The 21,034-nt window shown below is 39.9% G+C and overlaps 1 protein-coding gene across 6 annotated transcripts in view; it reads left to right on the top strand.

Moving 5' to 3' along the window:
• TMTC1 (transmembrane and tetratricopeptide repeat containing 1) overlaps window positions 1-21,034 on the top strand; it is a 257,444-nt gene that overhangs the window by 101,589 nt on the left and 134,821 nt on the right. For all 6 annotated transcript variants that reach the window (XM_025209059.1, XM_025209058.1, XM_006027760.3 and 3 more), the window contains 2 exons: window positions 3,268-3,349; window positions 4,463-4,566. In XM_025209059.1, the coding sequence (XP_025064844.1) occupies window positions 3,268-3,349; window positions 4,463-4,566 (186 nt within the window). The remainder of the gene's footprint in view (window positions 1-3,267; window positions 3,350-4,462; window positions 4,567-21,034) is intronic.

Raw genomic sequence — 21,034 nt, 5'->3', positions numbered from 1 at the left:
AAATATTCAATAAATCATAAAAGTTATCTTCTATTTAAACCCTTTTCTTATCAATATAAAACAGCTTGAAAAAATTACATTTTTATTTTAAAATACATAGATTCAGATTAAACTTTCATTTCTCACAGGATCGCTTTACTTAAGGCTCATATATTTACTTACACTGAGGAATAAAACTCATTTCAGAAGTGCACAGGTAATGTAAAAATATATAATTGACAAACACTCCCACAAACTAGCACATCCATTAGATTTTGTACACAAACATTTTGAAATTCATAAGTAATGCACCAAAAATAACTTTCATTATTTTCATAAATGTATCATTTACTAGCATTGCAATCTATGGTAGGCAATCCATAAGAATGGTTAAAAAATAGTAAGTGTACCAATCAATTGATCCCAATGTCTCAGACTTATCCTCATCACCATCTTCAAGTTCATTGCCTTCTGAGGAGCATTTTACATAACATTGCTTCATTTGGACTACCAGGGCTTGCAGCTCTGTTGCACGGTTTACATTTGGCATGTGTTCCTCTTTTTCCCAATGACACAGAATTTCTTGAAAATATTTCCAGATAGGGTCTTTTTCTTGTAACCTGCAGCCGTAGCATTTTTTTCCTCTGGTTTCAAGGTGCTGAAATCAAGCCTAGTCTATGCTCCGCAGTATGTTGTTCCTTTTCCTACGCTGTCTTGAGCATGGTGTTGGTCCTTTCTGTTGCTATTGTAACCTCTGACCTTGTGTACTGCAGTATTTTAGTTTAGAGATGTGGTGGAACACTTGGGCTAAGTATAGACATTCATAAAACCTGAGGCTGCTAGTCTAACCTGTGTAGGTTGAACTGATTTGCAAGTGAATAGACATTCATTTTTTGACTCTGGAAATGCAACCACGTGCCTGCAGGAGCTCAGGTTAGAGGCCAGAGGGTGCTAGAGCGAGCCCTCCCTTCCCTTTGGCAGTAGCTGCAAGGCTGGAGGGAAGCTGAGTTTGTGTAAGGGTAGGGGTGCATGGCCAGGCCCTGGCAGGCCACTGAGTATGATTGGGGAGGGATTTAAACCCCCACCCTGGCCTGCAGGGACCTCAGGCAGGGCAGATGTGCACTGGGGTCCCATGTGGGTAGGAGAGGGGAGGCAGGGGGTTTAATTTCCCTCCCTCCCCCTGAGTCTGCTGGCGCACCCCCCTCCACACCTCCTCTCCCTCTGCCCCGCCATTTCTACTCCAATGGGGAAAAGTCTGGCAGGGGTTGCTCTGCCCCTGCCAGGCAGACAGGGCTGTGCCAGCCAGGTTTCCCACCCCCTTGTCAGCCAGCTGTCACCGCTCAGGTTACGGAGCAGAGGGGTGGGGCCAACCGTGCTCTGCTGGAGCAGACAGCACAGCCCAGTCCAGTCCAGGGCTGCAAAGCATGCTGGGTTGCTGGGGGACTCTAATTTAACTGGAACCAGGAAGGGGTCTGGGACAGAAGTTTCATAAACCAGTTTGACCTAAATCAGTTAAGTCTGATACTACATTCAACCAGGTTTATCTTAAACCAGTTTCAGCCATTTTGAAACTGGTTTATGTGCACTGAACTTCTGTTCTGCTACAGGTTTAAACCAGTTTCTGATCACTTAAACCTGTTTGTGTGTAACTTCTGTCTCTAGCCTTGAGAAGTTAAATGTTTACCTCTCTGTATATATGCAAGGGAACTCAAAGAAGGCCATTTAACTGAAATACCCAGAACCATTCAGAAGCAGGGGGTTGGTAGTTACTGAGCAGATGGTTGTTTTTCCATGAACTGGAGAGTAAGCCTTCATTATGGATGCAGAATCATAAATATTTATAATTTTGAGAGTTGAGTTAATCAGAGCTCAGGTAAAGAGAAGAAAACAGGAATTTGATACCATCCAGATGGGCTAGTGGATACGCCTGATTAAGGAGTACACATGATGGTGTCTGCTGAAGTCAGAGGCTAGGTTTCAACACCAGGGATGACTTTGCTGATCCTTGCATCCAGTATTATAGACCCTGCATCCCTTGCATGGTCAAGCCCCTAATACATGAAATATCATGCCATATTTTTAAAGCTTGACCTTAAAAGTTAGATTTTTTTCCCCCTTCATTCTTATATAGAGAAAATCAACCTTTAACTTTAGAGTTTTTAGAAGAGGCTCATTGACTCAATATATTATTTTATTTAAATTATTTTAATAGATTATACTAAGTTTATACCTGAGCCTATGCTGTATTAAATTCAGATTTCATTTTAAGATGGTTTATTTTTAAGATGGAAAAATTAATTATGATTTAAATAAAACCAAAACCCCTCAATTTAAATAAATCTATTTTAAAAATTTTTTATCCACCTTGTTTTGAAATAATTATTAGAACTCAGAAAACTCTTCTTTGCTATATTAGAATAATTCTGATACATCAAGTTTGAGCCAATATATGCTGCCTTTAATTTTACTTCCTTAGGGACCAGGGAGACTTGAATGGACCATTTTAGACAAAAGAGAAACTTGTGTTTTTCAGTCCTTGCAATTAAGGAGTCCAGTGTGTTTGGATACCTTTTTCTGTTAGATATTAAAAACTCTCTGCTGAGTATGTTTAATTCAGGGGTAAATTACTGTGGTTTAGCTTCACTTCCACCGATTAGGAGTGGACAGGTTAAAACATTACAATGGAATGGCTGACATGTGCCAATTAGTAGGGCCTCCTGCAATAATTATCATAACAACCAAATGCCTTTTAATGGAAGGGGAGCATGTAAAATCTACAGAAAAGAGATGCTTTAAAGATGCTCAGCTTTGTTACATCATGTTTCCCTGTCTAGTGTTTTAAGCAAAGAGACAGAAGCAAGGAACATTACATTTGAATTGTAGTTTAGTACAATTTCTCTGCTTTGGGCAAACCATTCAGTCTTTTTCTTGGTTTCCTTTCAAGGGAGAAGGCATAGCAACTACGCTGTATATGGGTTTTGTGAGGGTTGAGGAGTTGATAGTTATAAAAAGAGCTAGTTGGAGAAAAAAACTGCATTTGTTTGAAGGGATTTTTTATTTGATTTCTTTTTTTCCAATTTAAACAAAAATGGCATTCTAATTGGAAAATGCTTTGAAGATGACAGATGATAGCAATGCACTGTTGCACTTGTTTTAATATTAAATACATTCATTTCAGTAAGGCTGTTACAGCAATGGACCAACAAGTCTTTTTTTTTCCTTTTAGTGCAAAAATGAAGCAACCTTCCAGTAAGTACTTAAGTAAATGTTTGTCCTCTTACATTTCAGCTACCTGACTGCAAATCACAACCAGAATTTCTTGTATACTGCACGGCCATTTTTAAAGAGAGCTGCTTTGGTTATAAGCTATGTAAGTATTCTCCACCCTGCTCCCCTTTTTTTTCAAAAGTTGTTTTTAGGTGTAAATTATAACAAGTATTATTCCAAGCAGTAGTATCCCTAAAAAAAGAATCAAAATTGCATGTCTTGATTCACAGTTGCATTTGAAAGACAGGGGAAATTTCAGATAGTAACAGACAAAAATGATGTTTTCCCTCAAGTCCTTTTTCAGTTTGCAAATGTTGTAATAGCAATGTCTTTGCAAGTATTTCACCTCTTTCCTATTCTAAACATAGGGAAAATGTACAGTATACCAGGGTAGCTGGCAAGTATTGACTTTTCAATTGTAATTTGTAAGTTCACGGGCAAAATAAGAAGTGTAACAAAACTCCAGTTCAGAGAACAGTTGATCAGTGCACTGTATCCAGAAGATCAGGTAGCATGGCCTGGTTTGTGTATTGTAGAGCATAATGACCTTGTCAACACCTCTGGGTCAGGTATCCTGTATGAGTGGTGTCCTTGAAACAAGCTGTAAATCAAATTAGCAGTAGTCCTAAATTTGCACAAACAGCATGTGAATAACTAGCTGTAAGATGCTTGCCTATGTATGTATCATACCAGTATTTATGGCCAGATACAGACATTACACTTTGACCGGTATAAGTGATCAGAAACCAGTCTACACCTGTAACAGAACAGAAGTTTGGCGCACACAGACTGGTTTAAAAATGGTGGAACCCAGTCTAAGATTTGTTTCCCCCTCACCTCCCCCCCACCCCCCCATGGCTAATGTGTATTCTGTTTGCTACCTATCTAAACCATGACGTTTATAGAAAGCTGCGTAACTTAGATCGATTCCACCTTGGGCTTTCTGAATGGCTGTACCTAGCCTATGTGTGTATGTGTTATGTATCAGTATATCTGTGTGAAATGAGGTTCAAACTGAAGAAACAGATCTAAAGCTGCAATATTCTCAAAGTAATGAAACTCATTAAGTACATGCTGGGAGAGGGTCTTTTTTAGCAGCTTGATATTCTGTACAAATTCCCAACACCTTCACTTAAAGATTCTGGATTTTGAAATGCAGCATGATATTATTAAAATTAAAAGCAAACTATTCAGTAGATTTTGTTCTTCTCTGTAGGTGCTTCTTGTTTTGTATTTCCGTCTCTGGATAATGGGAGGGTCCATGCCGATGTTCTCAGAACAGGACAATCCAGCTTCGTTTTCACCTTACTTACTAACAAGGTACAGGGCCGATAACTGTACAACGTATTGCATTTGTATTTTGGAAATGATTTTTCAGTCAAAGCATTTCACAGACAGTAAATTAACAAAATTTTTCCTTAAGTTGGACAAATAACTACATTTTTCCTTGCTTTTTGTGGGAGAGAAAAAAATTTGACATTTGTTGAACACTAGAGCCTATTACAGTTTTTATAGGGTTGTTCTGTCTTATATTATACTCTCTTGTTGAAACCAGTAGATTTATCTTCATAGAGAGGGTGAGGTTTACAGCTTAGTGGAAAGGTAAGGGAGGATACAAGTGCCAAGTATTATTTTTTTACTACAACAAAGATTTAACTCAGGGTGGTTCTGGCTATTAGGGAATGATGATTAATAATGTACTAAACTTGTAGTTTATTTTAGCGGAGTGTGGTGCTGTTGTTTTTCATTGCTGGAATAGCACAGAGAAGCAAAAATATGCAACTATGATTGTTTGTAGTCCTAGAATCAAACCTGGTCTGTGATGCTGTTGATGTTTCATTTCACAAATTAAGTTGGGCCAGGCCAATATTTTGGGCTACAGGGGAGCATTTGTAGTAATGTAGTAAGCAACATTCTTCCTTTTGAGTTGGACTCTATTAGTTCCCTAGAATGGTAGTAGATGATGATTAGCATATAAACTGGAGTTGTGTACATAATTCTTTTTTTTTTTTTTTTTTTTTGCTTGGGCACTGAATGGGAAACAAAGAACTCAGGAGGAACTAGCCTGAAATAAACACTTTTTTTTGTTTCAGTTTGAACAAAAATGTTCTCCCTTGAGGGGTAGAGTTCCCTGTTTAAATCTCTATTCTGACTCAAGGAAGAGAGAGCAGATTTGAACTTGGGTCTTTTAGGTCTAAGGAGAGTGCCATAACTACCTGGGGATAAAGTCTCTCTGCTTTCATCTTTAAATGGATATTTAAAAAACCCATGCAGAGTGGAATAGCAGGAGAAGATGAAAAGCAACCCACTCCAGAACACTATGTTGCTTGGTAGTTAGGATGCTCAGGTGGGAAGTAAGGCTTCTGACAGATGTTCACTCTAAGGCCTCTTCCATGCCACACATGCATGGCAGAATGCATGATTTTGGGACAGAGGATTAGATCCCAATTGTACCTTACTTGCCAGTGTAGGGGTAGCCCAGGGTCATGATCTTGGGCTCCTACACCGGCAAGTTGAAAGCTAGGTGCCCACAGTCACCTGATTGTCAAATCCCCAGCTGGGCAGACCGATAAAACATGGTTTTTATTGGTCCCGGTGCATAGGAACTCTGGGATTTGGCTGCCACAGCCTGGTCTTTGAGTCCCTGTGTGCTGGGATGAATTAAAACAGCATGTGTCCAACTTCCATCCTTGGAGGTTTTTAAGACAGAGCCTTTGCAGGGATGATATAGTTGGGAATGGTCCTGCTTTGAGCAGGAGGTTGGATTAGATGACCTCCTGAGGTCCCTTCTAACTCTTATTTTCTATGACTCTGTGCATCACCCAGCTGGTCACCCACATGTGGCCATAGGTCAGCCCATCTGGGGTCCCCCTGATCCTGTGGCAGGGTGGATTTGATTTAAATTAAATCTATGTAAATCATGATTCTAATCATGATTTAAATCATTGGCCAGGAAGTCTTGATTTAATCATTGTTTTCTACAAAGAGTGTAGTCTTGTTGTTTGATATAACCTTAATACATTTTATTCACAACTCAGAGAGAGATGTAGGTTTCATTTTTAGAAGGTACACACTATACATTTTAAAGCAGTGATTTATTTTGATATTTTTTCAGGTTAATTTTGCAGCTACATCAGAAAACTGAATTATGATTTGGTTATTTTATTTACTAAAGCTCATTGAAGCAGATATTTGTGAAGTCATTGGGAAGTCTATCTCCAATTCATTAAATTAATCATGGATATTTGGGGGGATATTTTTACCATGCTGTGTTAGGAGGACATCAAATGAGTAGTGCAGCCATACGTTATTAGCTTGGGGTATTATTTTCTTTCTTCTAGATTTCTTCTCATCTTTTACAACCTGGCAAGCCTGCTGCCATGGTAGGTTTTCCCTTCTACCATACCATTCCCTCACTAGATCTCAAATCAATGGAGAGGCTATACTCAGAAATTTATCCCTCAAGACTTCTGAAATATTCTGCTCAAATTCTCTTTTGTTTCTACTGCCCCTCCCTCCTTGTATTTATCTCCAGACTCCTCCTCCTTGCCCAGATCTACTCCACCCCCAACAATCCTCTATTCATTTAACTTCTTGAAACTTTGCACTTTTAGAGAGAGGTAAGGGCTTGATGGTATGCACACAAACTTGTAGAGAGACAATAGGGATGATGGGCAGCTAATCAGGGCTGTTATCTCTCATTTCCATATATTGTTGTTAACAAGGTTATCATCTCTGGAGATATAAATGTACAGTTTGAGAACTGAAACTAAGCATCACAGAGATACTTAGTGGGATCTTCTGAGCACTGAGTCCCATTGGGTAGAGTGGTTTTGTTTACTCTTTACTAATCTACTGAGGAGCCTCTGAGAATACTATGAGATTGGGCCCCTAATATAGTCCATGGCCTGTTGTGACCTATTTATAAAACTTTTCTAAAAAGGTTACATAAATATATTGTCCCAATAGTATATAATTAGACGTTATAATCCCTATTCCATGATGATATCTTTGAGATTTAATATATCTTAAATTAAAACTATCTTTATATAGGTTTATTTTTTTAAAAGCATCTTAACAACAAAAAATCAATAATATGATTAAATTAAAAAATCTGATTTAAATAAAAACTCTGATTTTTTTTATTTTTTAAAATTGTTGGTTTTTATCCACCCTGACCTGTGGCCCTGTCTCTCTGGGTCTTTTAAAATCATGGACACCTATACACATACAGCAATGCTTCTCTGACGTACTGTAATTACAGTGTGTTGGGAGTGTGGTAATTATCATGCTCCAGCAGACTCCAGTGTCCCATACTGAAAAATGGTGGTGGGGGTGCTTTAACTTAAGCTCATATGAGCTTTAGTTAAAGAGCCCCCACTGCCATTTTTCAGCTGATACATGTGATGCTCTGTGCTCCTGGAGCACATGTATAAATGCCCCATGTATGCAGTTGGCCTGCATATGCGGCTTTCTGACATCCCTGGTGCTCAGGCTTCTGAATCAGGGGCTGGCCCCTTGATCCAAGGGTCTCCAGGTACCAGCGATGTCCAAAAACCACATGTGCAGCCCAGATGCACACATGGTTTTTAAAGGTTTGGGGTGCAGCGAGTCCAGCATCATGGAGACTGTTTTTGATGCTGGGCTGACTGCACCACCCATCTACTTCCAGGAGTTGGCTGGGGATCTGAGATCCTGGGACTGGTTCTCTGCCAGCCTGATTGGGTAAGGGACAGCAGTGTTCTGGACCCTGTGGCTTCCCCATTCTGGATCCTGACTCTCAGTTGAGTGTCAAGATCTGTCATGGGCCAGCCGTAACCAGCTACATGTTCAATTTAAGGTGTGATACAAACAAGCCACAAAATTCTTACACCTTATATATGGAATAACTTTGTGACTTGTTTACTGTATTATCATGCCTTAAATTGACACTAACCTGTGGTCAGGTTATTATTTAAGGTATTAACCTATTAATCATGTCTTAAATGTTGCATGTCAGGGCCTAAATAAGGTGAATTCAAATCCTCTTAGGAAGAATTTGAGCTGAGGTCTCCCTTTCCCCAGTAAGTGCTCTCACCACAGATTTCTTAGGTACAACAGGGACCATCATCGCATAAGGAAGAGGAGAATCTAGCTCTTCACTCCTTTTGTTAAATCAACACCCCAAGAAACAAAATTTTCCAACCTTCCAGTGTTGGCACTTTCTGAAACATTGTTTCTTTTGTTTTGGCTAAAGTTTTTCTGTGAATTCAACCTGAATTTGGGAAATAAAAGATTCACCATTTGGCCATCCATAATCTGGAGGAGGAGTTAAGAGGTCTCCCTGTAAATCCAGAAGTGTGAGTTAGACCCCCTGGTTGACTTAGGAGAATGTGACTTAATGATCTCTGGGCTGGTTGGGGATCGAAGGTGGCTGGAAGTGATATCAGCTATATTGCTCCTTTGTGTGCTATTGGTTACTGAAATTTGCATGTCTCACCCTAGTGAAAGGTCCCCTAGGATCAGGTGGACCTTTGGAATGTTTGACTAATCAAGAAGCCTTGCTTTAATTGATAAAATAATTTAATGTAAGAAGAAAAATAGGCATGGGGGGTGTTTTGCTTTTCAGGAGAGAATATGGCAGTGGTTGAGAGATTTTTGGTGTCCCAAAGTAAAAGGGTAGCAGTCTTGTGTAATACCAGTTTTCCAAGACTTGTCTGTTGTTCTTAGTTCCTGATGTTAAAACACAGTTGAGACTAGCAGGTTGAGATAAAACTCTTAATCAACATCTGGAGGGAAACTGAACTGGATCTCATGTGAGAAACTGCTATAATAATGTGTCAACAGCTTCCTATTACCAACAGCACTAAAATTACTTCCAGGGTGCATGTTGGCTAATTTGGAAAGTTTTAAATTGTTGCATATGATATGCATGTACCATTTTTGTTAAAGTAGCTAATAACAGATTCCTTATGTCACTTTATAAGACCGTTGCTGGTTGTCCCTTTTTTTAATATGTTAATGCTAATTATAGGGTGATCCTAACATAAACCAAGCAGGCATGACTCCAGTTTGTTTATTCTGTAACTGCAAATGTTCTGTTGTGTTTCCAATTAGCATCAAAAGCTTCTCAGTCTTTGTATAAAATATTAACATTCACTTATTGATACTAAAGGAACTTCTTGTTTTGTTTTGTGTGACATGGCAGTGAAAGAGGGCTAAGCGACAATACTCAACACTGAGCTTTTCTTTTTATCTGCAAACAGGTGCAAAACAAATAACAGTGGGTTGAGCTTCAGTGCTTTTATGCTAGTTTCCTCTAGCCTGAGATCCAGTACCCATTGTGTTTTTAGCTCATGCTGTGGTTGTCAACAAGGGTACCTGTTAGAATCATGTGTTTGTAGGGTATGTGGTTTAAAGCTGTTCTGGGAGCTGGAACCATCCCCCAGAAATTATTGCATTTCCAAAATATTTTTTTTCCAAATCAAAAATGGGGAATCTGAAATAGAAAAAAAAATCTGAAATGTTTTTGAATATTTGGGAGGCTGGCAAGTTGATTGCCCAGCTTAGGAGCCATGGGAACTGGGCAGTCTGCCTGCTGGGCAGATGGGCACCAGTGCCAGCTGGAAGCTCAAGGATTTAGACAGCTGGGAAGCCTGGGATCTTGTGGAGCCAGCTGACTTGCCTGGTTTTCATCAAAAGCTTTGATAATCAACCCAATGTGCAGAATGTGTTGATTCTGTCAAATTAGCATTTTCCAATGGGACACAGCTTCATCAGAAAAAATTTAATTAGTAAGTGTTTTGGACCATTAGGAACTAGACATGGATCATAACTAATTTCACAGTAGCTTACTGTCTATCATATAGATGGTGTAACTTTTCCAGTCCTGAGCAATTGAAGCATATGCCTTAGCTTAAGTTAAAAGTATATTTCCACTCTTCTAAAGCATGTGAAGCAGATGCATCTGGTAATAGTGATCGTTTGAAATGTTGTAAAAAAATGGAATCAAATGTATTCAATCTCCTGATTTAAGTTACTGCAATTGGTGGCATGTGTAGGGTAAGGTCAGAGTCTGAATGCCTTCATGGGTGTACCTTCCTTGACATTACCATGATAAGCAAAAGAATTTGAAACTTACAGTGAGGTCTGCAAGCTACTCTATTATGAGGGACTGTGGCAGATGTAATCCTAGAATGAGAGAACAGACCTTTTATCTCATTTGCTAAAGCAAAAAATAAAATTCTGGGAATCCAGCTTTTCTTGAAAACTGACTAGAGAATGGAGATTAGACCTTTTGGATCCTAAGCACAGGGTACTATCTCTTTTCTATGAATCACCCTTTATAAGTTTAAAGACCAGGTTCTGGTCTTTGCAAGTTGCTATAACAAGATTTGCTAGAGATAAGCAACTGCAGAACAAGAACCTCTCCCAGATCTCTGATACAGCTTCTTAATTGAGATTAGGATAAAAGTGGAGAAAAAGATGTGATTATGAAGGGTTTGAGAGCTGCATGGGTTCTTTCTGTAAACAGTTCATTGAAGTGCAGGTAGAGTATTAGCAGGCATTCAGCTGTGAATTTCATGCTTCAGACATTCAGCACAATGTTTCTTTTAGATGCTATTCTGGTGAGGGAAAAGAATTAGTGTTCTGAATAAAAATGAATATATATCATCTTAGTAATGCTATATTAAGACTGATCAAAGACATCCAACATTATGTCTCATAGGATCATAGAAAAGTAGGGCTAGAAGGGACCTTGGGAAGTTATCTAGTCCAACCCTTCACTGGAGGCAGGATCATCTCTGTCTAATCTAAGTCATCCTATACAGTGTTTGTCTAACCTATTTTTAAAACGGTACAACCTTCTTGCACAACTACCAAGCACAATTCCCCAAAACACTAAGAATAACTGAAGGTACCACTGGCAAAGCAGGGGGACAGTGGTACTGTTAATGTCCCGTCATTGCAAGGACAGGAAGTAGCTTGTTAAAATACACCCAAGAAATCCAACACAAAGGACCATGCCCACCCCATACCCGTCACTGCCCCTGCAAGAGAAAGCGGTAAAACCTGCCCCCTATTGCCCCCAACCGTCCATATCAGTCTGACCATGCTGTGAAATTCCTTCCTACTCCTAAATGTGGTGATTGGTCTGATCTTGAGCAGAGGAGCAAAGCCGTCTAACTAAGAACCGTCAGGTTTTAGTCCTAGCAGGAGCATTGGCACACCCCAATCTAAATCCACAGGTAAGCACCCAATGTTCCTGGGTAAAGTGAAAGAAAAATTATGATATCTGTAGCAACAAAAGGGGAAAACATTCCTTTCTGGCCCTTATGGCAACCGCCAAAGCCCAGAAATGTAGAAAAAACCAAACACCCTCCATTCTGCTCTGCAACCTGGAGACAGCAAGCATAATTCCACATGACACACCCTAAATGAAGAACTAGAAGTCCCCATTCAGTCATCTTTTTCTCTCCATAAACTTATTCTAACTCCTTTAATCTTCTTTCCTAACCAAGCCAGTTGTAGAGTTCTGCCTCGGTTTCCTGGCGCTAAGCGTGGTTGTCTCCAGTTTCCATCTGCTCTGGGTTGTGGGACTCAACTTATGATCTCTAAGTGATGTGTGTGGGGGGGGGGCTCCTGGGTTTGCAATGGTTTCTTTTCATAGCACACTCCAGGCATAGCTTCTCTTAGATCATCCCTGACCAGTGCTTGTCCATTCTCTCCTTGAAAACCTATACTGAAGCGGATTCCACAACTTCCCTATGCAGTCTGTTCCACTGCCTCACTGTTCTAACAGTGAAGTTTTTCCTATTATCCCATTTAAATTTACTCTGCTGCAATTTGAAGTCATTGCTATGCATCCTACTCTCTGCAGCAATTAAGAAAATACCTCTTCTTTCAGACAGCCCTTCTTTCAGATAGATCATGCCTCTTCTTTCAGACAGCCCTTCAGATATTTAAAGACTGCTATCCTGCCCCTCTCTTAATTCCCTTTTCTGCAAGCTCTACATGCCTGTTTCTTACAACCTCTTCTCATATGGCTTAACTTTCAAGCCCTTTTATCATTTTCCAAGACCTTTATCATTTTTGTTGCCTGCCTTTGGACCCTTTGTAACATCTCCACGTCTTTTAAAAAACGTGGAGCCCAAAACGGTACGCAGTACACTAGCTGAGGCCTAATCAGTGCAGAGTAAAGTAGCACTATCACCTCCCATGTCTTACACCTAATGTTCCTATTGATGCAGCACAAAATTGCATCAGCCTTTTCTGAAGCTGCATCATATTCCAGATGCATGTTGAGTCTCTGATTCTCTAAGATCCCAAAGTCTCAAAGAAGTTGAAGAGAGAGCAATTATACTGGTAAGTTCAAAGGAAAAATAAATAAGTGTCCTTTCAAGTATAATGTGGTATTAGTCGCTGCAGGCATCTGCTGTGTGACATCCCAAAACCCGTGTCTTGGGGCTTTGAATTAGCCCTTACTATATTTTTTCTTAACTTGGACATTTAAACCACTACTCCTTTTCTAATATGGTTGCTTTGATAGATAGCACTTATGTGTGGCTGAACTGTGCTCTTTGTAAGCTGGCTTTCTTCATGTGTTAGATAAATGAAAGTTTAACACAGTAGGAAATTCAGAATTGTGAAGAAAAAACTATCAAAAATGATTGACTTTGCTTTTTCATTTGGATTTATGATTTTTTTATGTAAGTAATGTTGTGCTTCATCTCTTTTGCAGTTTCAAAGGGAATAGGCTGTTGAGTTGAATGTGGCAGATCTATGCTGAGAAAATACCTTAGAGGATAGGGATAGAAATTACATATAAAACAGTATAAGTGATCAGAGACTGGTTCAAGCCTGTAACACAACAGAAGTTCAGTGCACATAAACCGCTTTCAAAATGGCTGAAACTGGTTTAAGATAAATCTGGATGGATGTAGTATCAGACTTAATGTGTTTAGGTTAAATCGGTTTATTAAACTTGTGTCCCTTCCAGATCCCCTCCAGATTCAAATTAACTCAGTCTCCCAGCACACAGGGAAGTGTGCTCTAGCGCTTCCTGGCATTTGTTTTGGGGCACTGAAGGCATATGGCTGCATTTCCAGAATCAAAAGTAAATGTCTGTTTACTTGCTTATCAGTTCAAGCTTAGACTAACCTGCAAAGATTGAATTGATTCAGCCTCAGGCTTTTTTACTTTCTGTAGTTAGACAAGTCTGGCCAGACAAGGGAAGTCAATGCAGCAATCCCTATGGGATTTGTACTAGACCTTGTGCTAGTACCCTTGCAGTATACCAACCCTTAATTAAGCATCCATAGTGTTCTGTATCTTTTGTGCACTTTCTGATTTGAAAAACTCTTGCTCCATGCTCTTAGACGTAGTTTTTAAATTCATCTTTGCTTAAGTACAGTGCATACAATGGACTTTCAAATACCTTTGGGGTAAGAGAGGAAGAAGCTGTGACATCAAGGACTTCTGGCTTACCCGCAGGGGGACCATCCATTGCACATATTAAAATTTAAAAATACAATTTCTGTTCCAAAAGGACAGGGAGGAGGGATGCCCAAAAGATTCAAAATACGTTCAATCTAAGATGAACCTGTCTACAGCAGGCTAAAGTACTGAGCATTTCACTTTAATTAAGCTTGTATGGTTTCATGAACAAACACTGGTTGATGTTGCTATTCTGACATAATGGCTGTTAACAGGTATTTATAATGGGGCCATGGTGGCAATTGAAAAAAAACTGCTGGTTTAATAATCCTGTCTGTGAATGCAAATATCTGGCTACCCAGGGACATCTTTGGAGAGAGTACCATAGCTTAAACATAAATATAAATTTGTTCCCAGCAGTAAAGTGTTTCTTTTTTTTAATGTTTTGCTAATAAGGTGTTAGAGAAAACATCCTGCTCCCTGGACGCAATTGTTTTGAACGAATTAATCTAGGTGTTGCTTAGAATTAATTTAGCTTCTATTTGCGTGGGGTGGGTAAAATAATAGCAGTTTTTCTGTTGGTCCAGAGACCAGTTTCTGGGAATGGGCGATCGATATTTTAGTTTTTGCTCAGAGGAACCATCCATTTTTATTTCCCTTTGGTAAACCTAGCCAGTGCTTCAGATTGCAACAACCAAGCTGTAGCTTGGGAAGCTTAGATGCCTTTTGAAGAGAGAGGTAGTTAGCTCTGTTAGTTCAAGGTCAGGCAGAAAGCAGAGTAGATTTGCACATTTCTAGATTAACAACATTAGAGCTTTCATAAACAGGGAGCTTACTTCAGCATCTGATGAAGCAAGCCCTCTACTTAGGAAAGCTTTGACTTTAGGTAGTCTAGTAGTCCAAATCTGCCTTGCTTTCTGCCATTTAGAATCCATTGTTGTCATGCTCTAGATGGGGAAAATGGATGAGGAGAGCAAATAAATTACAGGTTTTCCATATTGAAATGTTGTCATCAGGCTCAGTTTTTATTGGCAGTTCAACTATTAGAATGTCTCATTTTTCAAGAATCTGCTATTTTCAACTATATAACAGGCAGGTTTAGAAAGAAACTCAAATACTGACAGTTGACAGGTAAACATGTACATGTGTAATTTTCCTTGTTGCGAAGAACGGAAGGGTCACTGTTGTTCACATGTACCTTCTGGAAGCCAGAGGTTGCCATCTTGCAATGCAGTGAGCTATTTTTGCTTGTATAGCTGTAGATTTCTATATCCAGTGGGTTTACTACTATGCTGAGAGGCTGTTTTTTTCCTATGTACAAAAGCTCAGGTGATGAAAGGGACAAGGCAGATCCACTTCTCCCTTCTCTCTCCCAATTTTGAGGGCATTTTGCTCTCCTTCAATGTTTTTGTTCAGTTTTGGACCTTGTCTCATACTAACAATGTAGAATGGGGCCTGAGGAAATGGGTATATCATAGAATCATAGAGAAGCAGAGCTGGAAGGGACCTCTAGGCTAAGAACAGAAGTTACACATAAACTGGTGTAAGTGATCAGAAACTGGTTTAAACCTGTATCAGAACATAAGTTCAGTGCACATAAACCAGTTTCAAAATGGCCGAAACTGGTTTAAGATAAACCTGGTTGAATGTAGTATATCAGACTTAACTGACTGAGGTCAAACTGGTTTATGGACCTTCTGTCCCAGACCCTTTCCTGGTTTAAGTTAAATCAGAGTCCCCCAGCATCCCAGCATGCTCTGCAGCCCTGGGCTGGGCTGTGCTGCCTGCTCCAGAGAGCAGGGCTGGCTCCACCCCTCTGCTCTCCAGCTGGAGCAGGAGCGGGGGCTGTGGCAGGGGCATGGCCAGATGCTGGCCTAACATGGCACACCCTGGCTGGGGTCCCTGCAGGCCAGGGTGGGTGTTTAAACCCTTCCGCAATCATACCCATGCCTGCTGGGGCCTGGCCACGCCCCACCCCTCATCCCAGCTTCCCTCCAGCCTTCTGGTCACTGTGGAAGGGAAGGAAGGGTTTGCTCTACCGGCCCCCGGCTTCTGGCCTGAGCCACTGCAGGCATGTGGCTGTATTTCCAAACTAACCTGCATAGATTGAATCCATTCAGGATCAGGCTTCTTGAATGTCTGTACTTAGTCCTAGAGGTCATCTAGTCCTGAGGCAGGATCATCATTTTTTTAAATTTAAACAAATGGGACCCTACTCTATGTGCACAGAATATACTGGGTAGACAGAAAACATTATTTTGCAGTTATCAAGAGCAGTATTCAGGCTGACAGCAAGTGAGAGTAAACCAGTGCACAAGATATGAATGGACTGAAAATGCCCCCAAGAAAGCTCAAGTAAATATACCAGAAATTCAAATACAGTACCCTTAAATAACATCACCTGGTAATAATTGCAGCAGCATGTGTTTTACAACATTATCATGAAGTGGCTCATCGAACACACTTGATTTAGGGCTTTGCACAAGATGCAAATGAGCCCAGAGCTAAAATCAGTTCAGTTTTTAATACGTAAGTGAGAAACTCTTGCTCCTATTAAATAAATTCTTGTCACCATTAGAATGAACTAAAACCATCTTTAGAACCTGGCAATGCACATGAGTTGTTTAAATAAGGAAATTAACAAACTGCAGGGTTTCTTGAAATGGCAACAACTTTCTCTATGTTTCTGTTTCTGCTACATCCCTTATGTATTTCCTTCCCTGAGAACCTCTTTTCTTTCCCAGCTCCAGTTAATATAAGTGTTATATAATCATTATTTATTGTCTGTCTCCCAGTTATCTTCCTTTTTAATGTTCTCTCTGAGACTATTTCTCCTCCCATTCTTCTGATGAAAACTTTTGCATAAAACATCCTCCTTGTTAAATGTTTTGAAAACTCTAGCTTCTGGAGTCAGAATGAGTGAGTGAATGGGTGGCTGAGTTTAGCTATTTTAAAATGGTAATAATCCCACTCCCTCAAGGATATGTAGAAAATCTTGAAAGGCTCAAAATACAAAAGAAAAAATTAAAAAGTGTAAATTATTTCCCTAAATCTCATAATTTTAGCCAATCTCATAATTTTCATGAGTTTTGACATTTTGGGTTTAGCTATACTGAAACTGGGGCCTTCCCATTTTTGTCAGTCTTCATTGCTGGAGTTGGGAAGAGATAATCCCTCAAGTATTTTTATATCTTCTCTTGTTTATGGGTTTAAATAGTGATCTTAGATTAGATTTCCTGCACTAAAGGATACAAGACAGGGCAGTAAAAGACACCAGTTCAGATAACCAAAAAATACACTGATCTTTTCTTCAACAGAGTCATTAAACATGTCACCTTTTTAAAAATTTGGTTTGGCTTTTCTTTTTCAAGTGTGGTCCCAAATAAAGTACACGTTAGTAAATCTAAATTAAAGAATTCAAAACCTGGCTCTATATGACAAATCAACAGCCTAAATTAAAGGTTGTGGCTCAGTATTTCAGGGCCCCTCTACACTTGCAAGTAAAGGCAGGATGGGATCTAATACACAGTCCACACAATCGTGCCTCCTGTCATGCAGCATGTGCACGGTGGGAGGTGTGATTATGGGATTGTGAATCAGATCTCATCATGCCTTATTGTCTGTGCAGGAGGAGCCCAGTCCCAGACTCTCCCTGCATCAGCAAGAAGTAAACTCCCATGGCTGGGAGTCCCCTCAGCTGCTGGAGACCACCTGCTGGGATCTCCCACCTGAAGAGGCATACCACACCCCCCTCCATGGCTGGAAGACCACAGCTTCTGTGATCTTCCAGCCCCATGGGGTGTTTCTGTGTTTGGGAGATCACAGCAACTGCAGTCTCTCCGCCACAGTGAGGTGTGGGGGCTCCTTTGCTGCTTCGAGACTTGTCAGCTGGGAGCTCCCAGGTTTGGGTTTGCACATTGGCCCTCCCAGCTGGGAGCTCTGATCACGTATTTTGTGGAATAAGTTTGTAGTTTATTCCTTTTTTTTTATCATGCCATTAATTGATTGAATGTGTGGCCAGGTGACCATCTAAGGTGCAATTAATTGGTTGAGTGTAATGTGTAGATGGGGCCTCAGAGATTATGGGGCTGGAAAAGCCATATTTGACAAGTACTGAAACAAGCCATGGTAATTTCCATGGATTTCCATGCTGAGTGTTCAATTTAAAAACTGCAAATGGTGTTAACCAGTGTGAGAAAAAGACTTGTCAACTTGTGAGTGCCAGTTAGGAAGCAAATTTCTCCAGGTATCTTCTCAGCATCACAAGTAACACTCCATTTTGTGTGGGATTAACTGCTGAAGAGAGAGAGAGAGTTGTAGAGAAAGATGTTTGAAGTAGGTATTTTTTCTCCCTTGAAATTCCAGCAGACATGAGTAGTTATACAAAGAAGAAGGTGATCAATTTAACATGTATTTCATTGTCAACTAATTAAAAGAAAATAGTTACTGATTACAGGGAGGCCCCTAAAATGTAATTCAGTTTTAGAATGATTCCATGAGATTTCACCTCTTTTTAAAATGTACAAGTTTATTTGTACCTTGTGTCAGCTTCTGAAATATTGTTTTTTTCAAAAGTTATGTTGACATTGAAACCTCCTTGCATTGAGACCTGCTGTACAAAAGACTTTGTGCTGGATTTACAGATCATCATTCATACATTGTTAATGTGAAATCTCCCAACCTCATTTAAAGTCCAAAAGCAAAAAATAAGAACATTTCAAAATAAATTTTAGAGATTTTGTGTTTTATTAAAATCTTGTAATCTTCCTTCTTTATGAGTCTCAGATCCTGAATATTTTATTTTATTTTTTTTCTTTATAAAGTTATCTGGAAGATCTTTTGCCTTACTTATCTACCTGTTACATCAGAAAACAATTTTGAATGCTACAAAGATTTACTAAAAGCCATTTGCTTTTTGTTATTGTAACTGCCTGAGATAGCACATCTGTAGTAAAGACTAAAGAAACAGCTTTTGTCATTCCTGGAAATTTTAGAGCCAGATACTGCAGTAAGCAGCGGGTAGCTTTTTCTGTCAACATGGAACCACCTTGGCTATGTGTGGGTACAGAAATCTGGCTGTAGTTACCTCTTTTGTGAGATCTGTGCCTTTGTTGTTAGATCAGAGAGCTGGGCTATATATACAGGACCTTAGTGCTATTCTTGCAAGTGTCACTTTTTATGGAAGTTACTTCAGCCCTTTTGAAGTGTAGCACCTGCCTACCACAAAGGGATGATTTTAAGTTTAATCAGTGTTCACAAGTCCTTTGGATATCCACAAGGAAAAGCCACAGTCAAAGGGTCTTGTTACACCTTATGCTATGAGCCACACAATTGTTGATCGGTGTTAGTGCTAGCTTGGTGTTTGGGGCAGTCACATGCACAGTCTAGACAGAAAAACCTTCTCTGACTGTCCCCCACTTGCACCACTGTGACTTGCCACTAGAGGACTGGTGAGCAGAGGCAGGACTAGAAGCTGTAGCTGTGTGTTGCCAGTGAAGGGCTGATGAGCCAGGATAGACTTCTATTATAAGCAGGGATGTGAGAAATCCTGGGATACTGGAGGATTTCAACCTGGGTGGCACATCTGTGGGGAGTGGCCACACCTTGATGGAACAGGAGATGGGTAGTTCAGATCAGAGATAATTCTGCCCTGGAGTGGTGTAACTTTGAGTCACATAATGAGTGCTTAAAACCACTTAAAGGTATTGTGTGGGCAATCCAGGGATTAAGAGCTCCAGGAGCTGCCCAAAAGTACCCTGTAACAAGGCCTTAAGTGTAATTATTACCACTATCATACTATCACGATCATATTATTATTTTTTAGCCTTGATTTTTATCCTTTATCGCTGTAGTAATGATTTCTAGTGCTATATTTTATGCAACTGACGGAGGAACATTTAAGACTAGACTTCCAAAATTGAAAGATCATCCAGATTTTGCAGGTCAGAAGCATTACAGATGGAATTCTTGCAACTTAGAAAGGCCTGCTGAAAATCAGAGCCCCATGTATCTTTCTGGGATCCTTGGTTTGTGTTTAAAGGCATGCAATTTTAATGAAGGTTTTCAGGATTGACAACAGGAGAAATAGCCAAAGGTTCTCTAAGTTGGTGTCTAGAGATGTTGGCCAGCCAACTATTCTTGGTATATAATGTCTGTAATAGGGTTTAAAATAGCTCACTGCTAGTGGAAGAGTGTATTTAAGAAACACAGTGGTATCATAACTGAACAGAATGGTTGTCTTTTGGTAACCTGCCTCTGGCAATGGACTATGCAGAAAGTTCATGTGGAAGGTGAAAATCATCCAAGCCAAGGGAAAATAGATTCATTTACAAACCCCTCCTAATATGCACATGTCCTGAAGGCTGTGTTCTTTTTCCATCATTGATCTGATCTAAGCTTTCCAGTAGAGTGAAGTGCTTTAAATTATATTTGGTCATATATCTATTCCTTTTGATTCTCATTAAACTGCCTCGTTTTGCTGTAATAACGAATCCCATATATTTGCTACTTGCTGCATAAAGTTTTATCAACTCTGATATTATGAGAGTGGATGCAGAAGGGCAACTTATCTGTTTTAACTATATACTTTTGGTATTTTGCCCATCTGTCTAAAGTGTTTTCTCCCTCCATCTTGAAAGGTTACAGACACACATGGTGGTCTGACACACGTCTTCCTCATGGGCTGGATACTGAGTATATTGATACACAGGCTGCCCAAAGGGCTTTTTAGCTAATATGCATCACTTTGTTCTGAAAAATGGTCCCACTTAAGGCTTTGAGCACACAAAACTACCAAATCCTAGCCACTAGTACAGTATTGAAATATGGCATTATTTATTGATTGATATGAATGGCTTTCATTTAGAAATAAAGCCTTACTTAAAAATAAAGAGTAGAAGGACTTCTAAGCTGACATTAAGTCAAGTTAAAGGTCATGAGCAAATTTTGGAAGCCTTTTCTAATCTTCTGTGGCAGTGATTCTCAACCTTTTCAGACTCCAGGCAGCCGTCAGAAAATGCCAGCTCTTACCTTTCACTTGTTTTTTGACTATGGAAAAAACTAGAGCAATTTTTCAGTTGCAAAGAATTTATCTGTGGATTTCCATTTGAAAACTCTAGGTTTGCCTTGTAAGTCATGTGTAGGTGTTTGCACACCTAAGGCCCTCTCTACACGTTACACTTAGGGTGTGATTAACCTAGCCACAGGGGTGCACCACCTGCTGCCAGCCTCTAGCTGACAAGGCTTGTGGTGGTGGCAGCATTCCAGTCCGGCTCTCGCTGTGAGCCTCATTAGCTGCAGGGCTTGCAGCAGGGAGAATGGTGCAGCTGCTGTAAGCTTCATTGGCTACGGGGCTCACAGCAGGGTCAGTGTC

This window comes from Alligator sinensis, unplaced genomic scaffold (assembly GCF_000455745.1).
Source record: "Alligator sinensis unplaced genomic scaffold, ASM45574v1 scaffold659_1, whole genome shotgun sequence".
NCBI lineage: Eukaryota > Metazoa > Chordata > Crocodylia > Alligatoridae > Alligator > Alligator sinensis.
The sequence above is the reverse complement of the archived record's forward strand: the minus strand, read 5'-3'. Positions and strand labels throughout refer to the sequence as shown.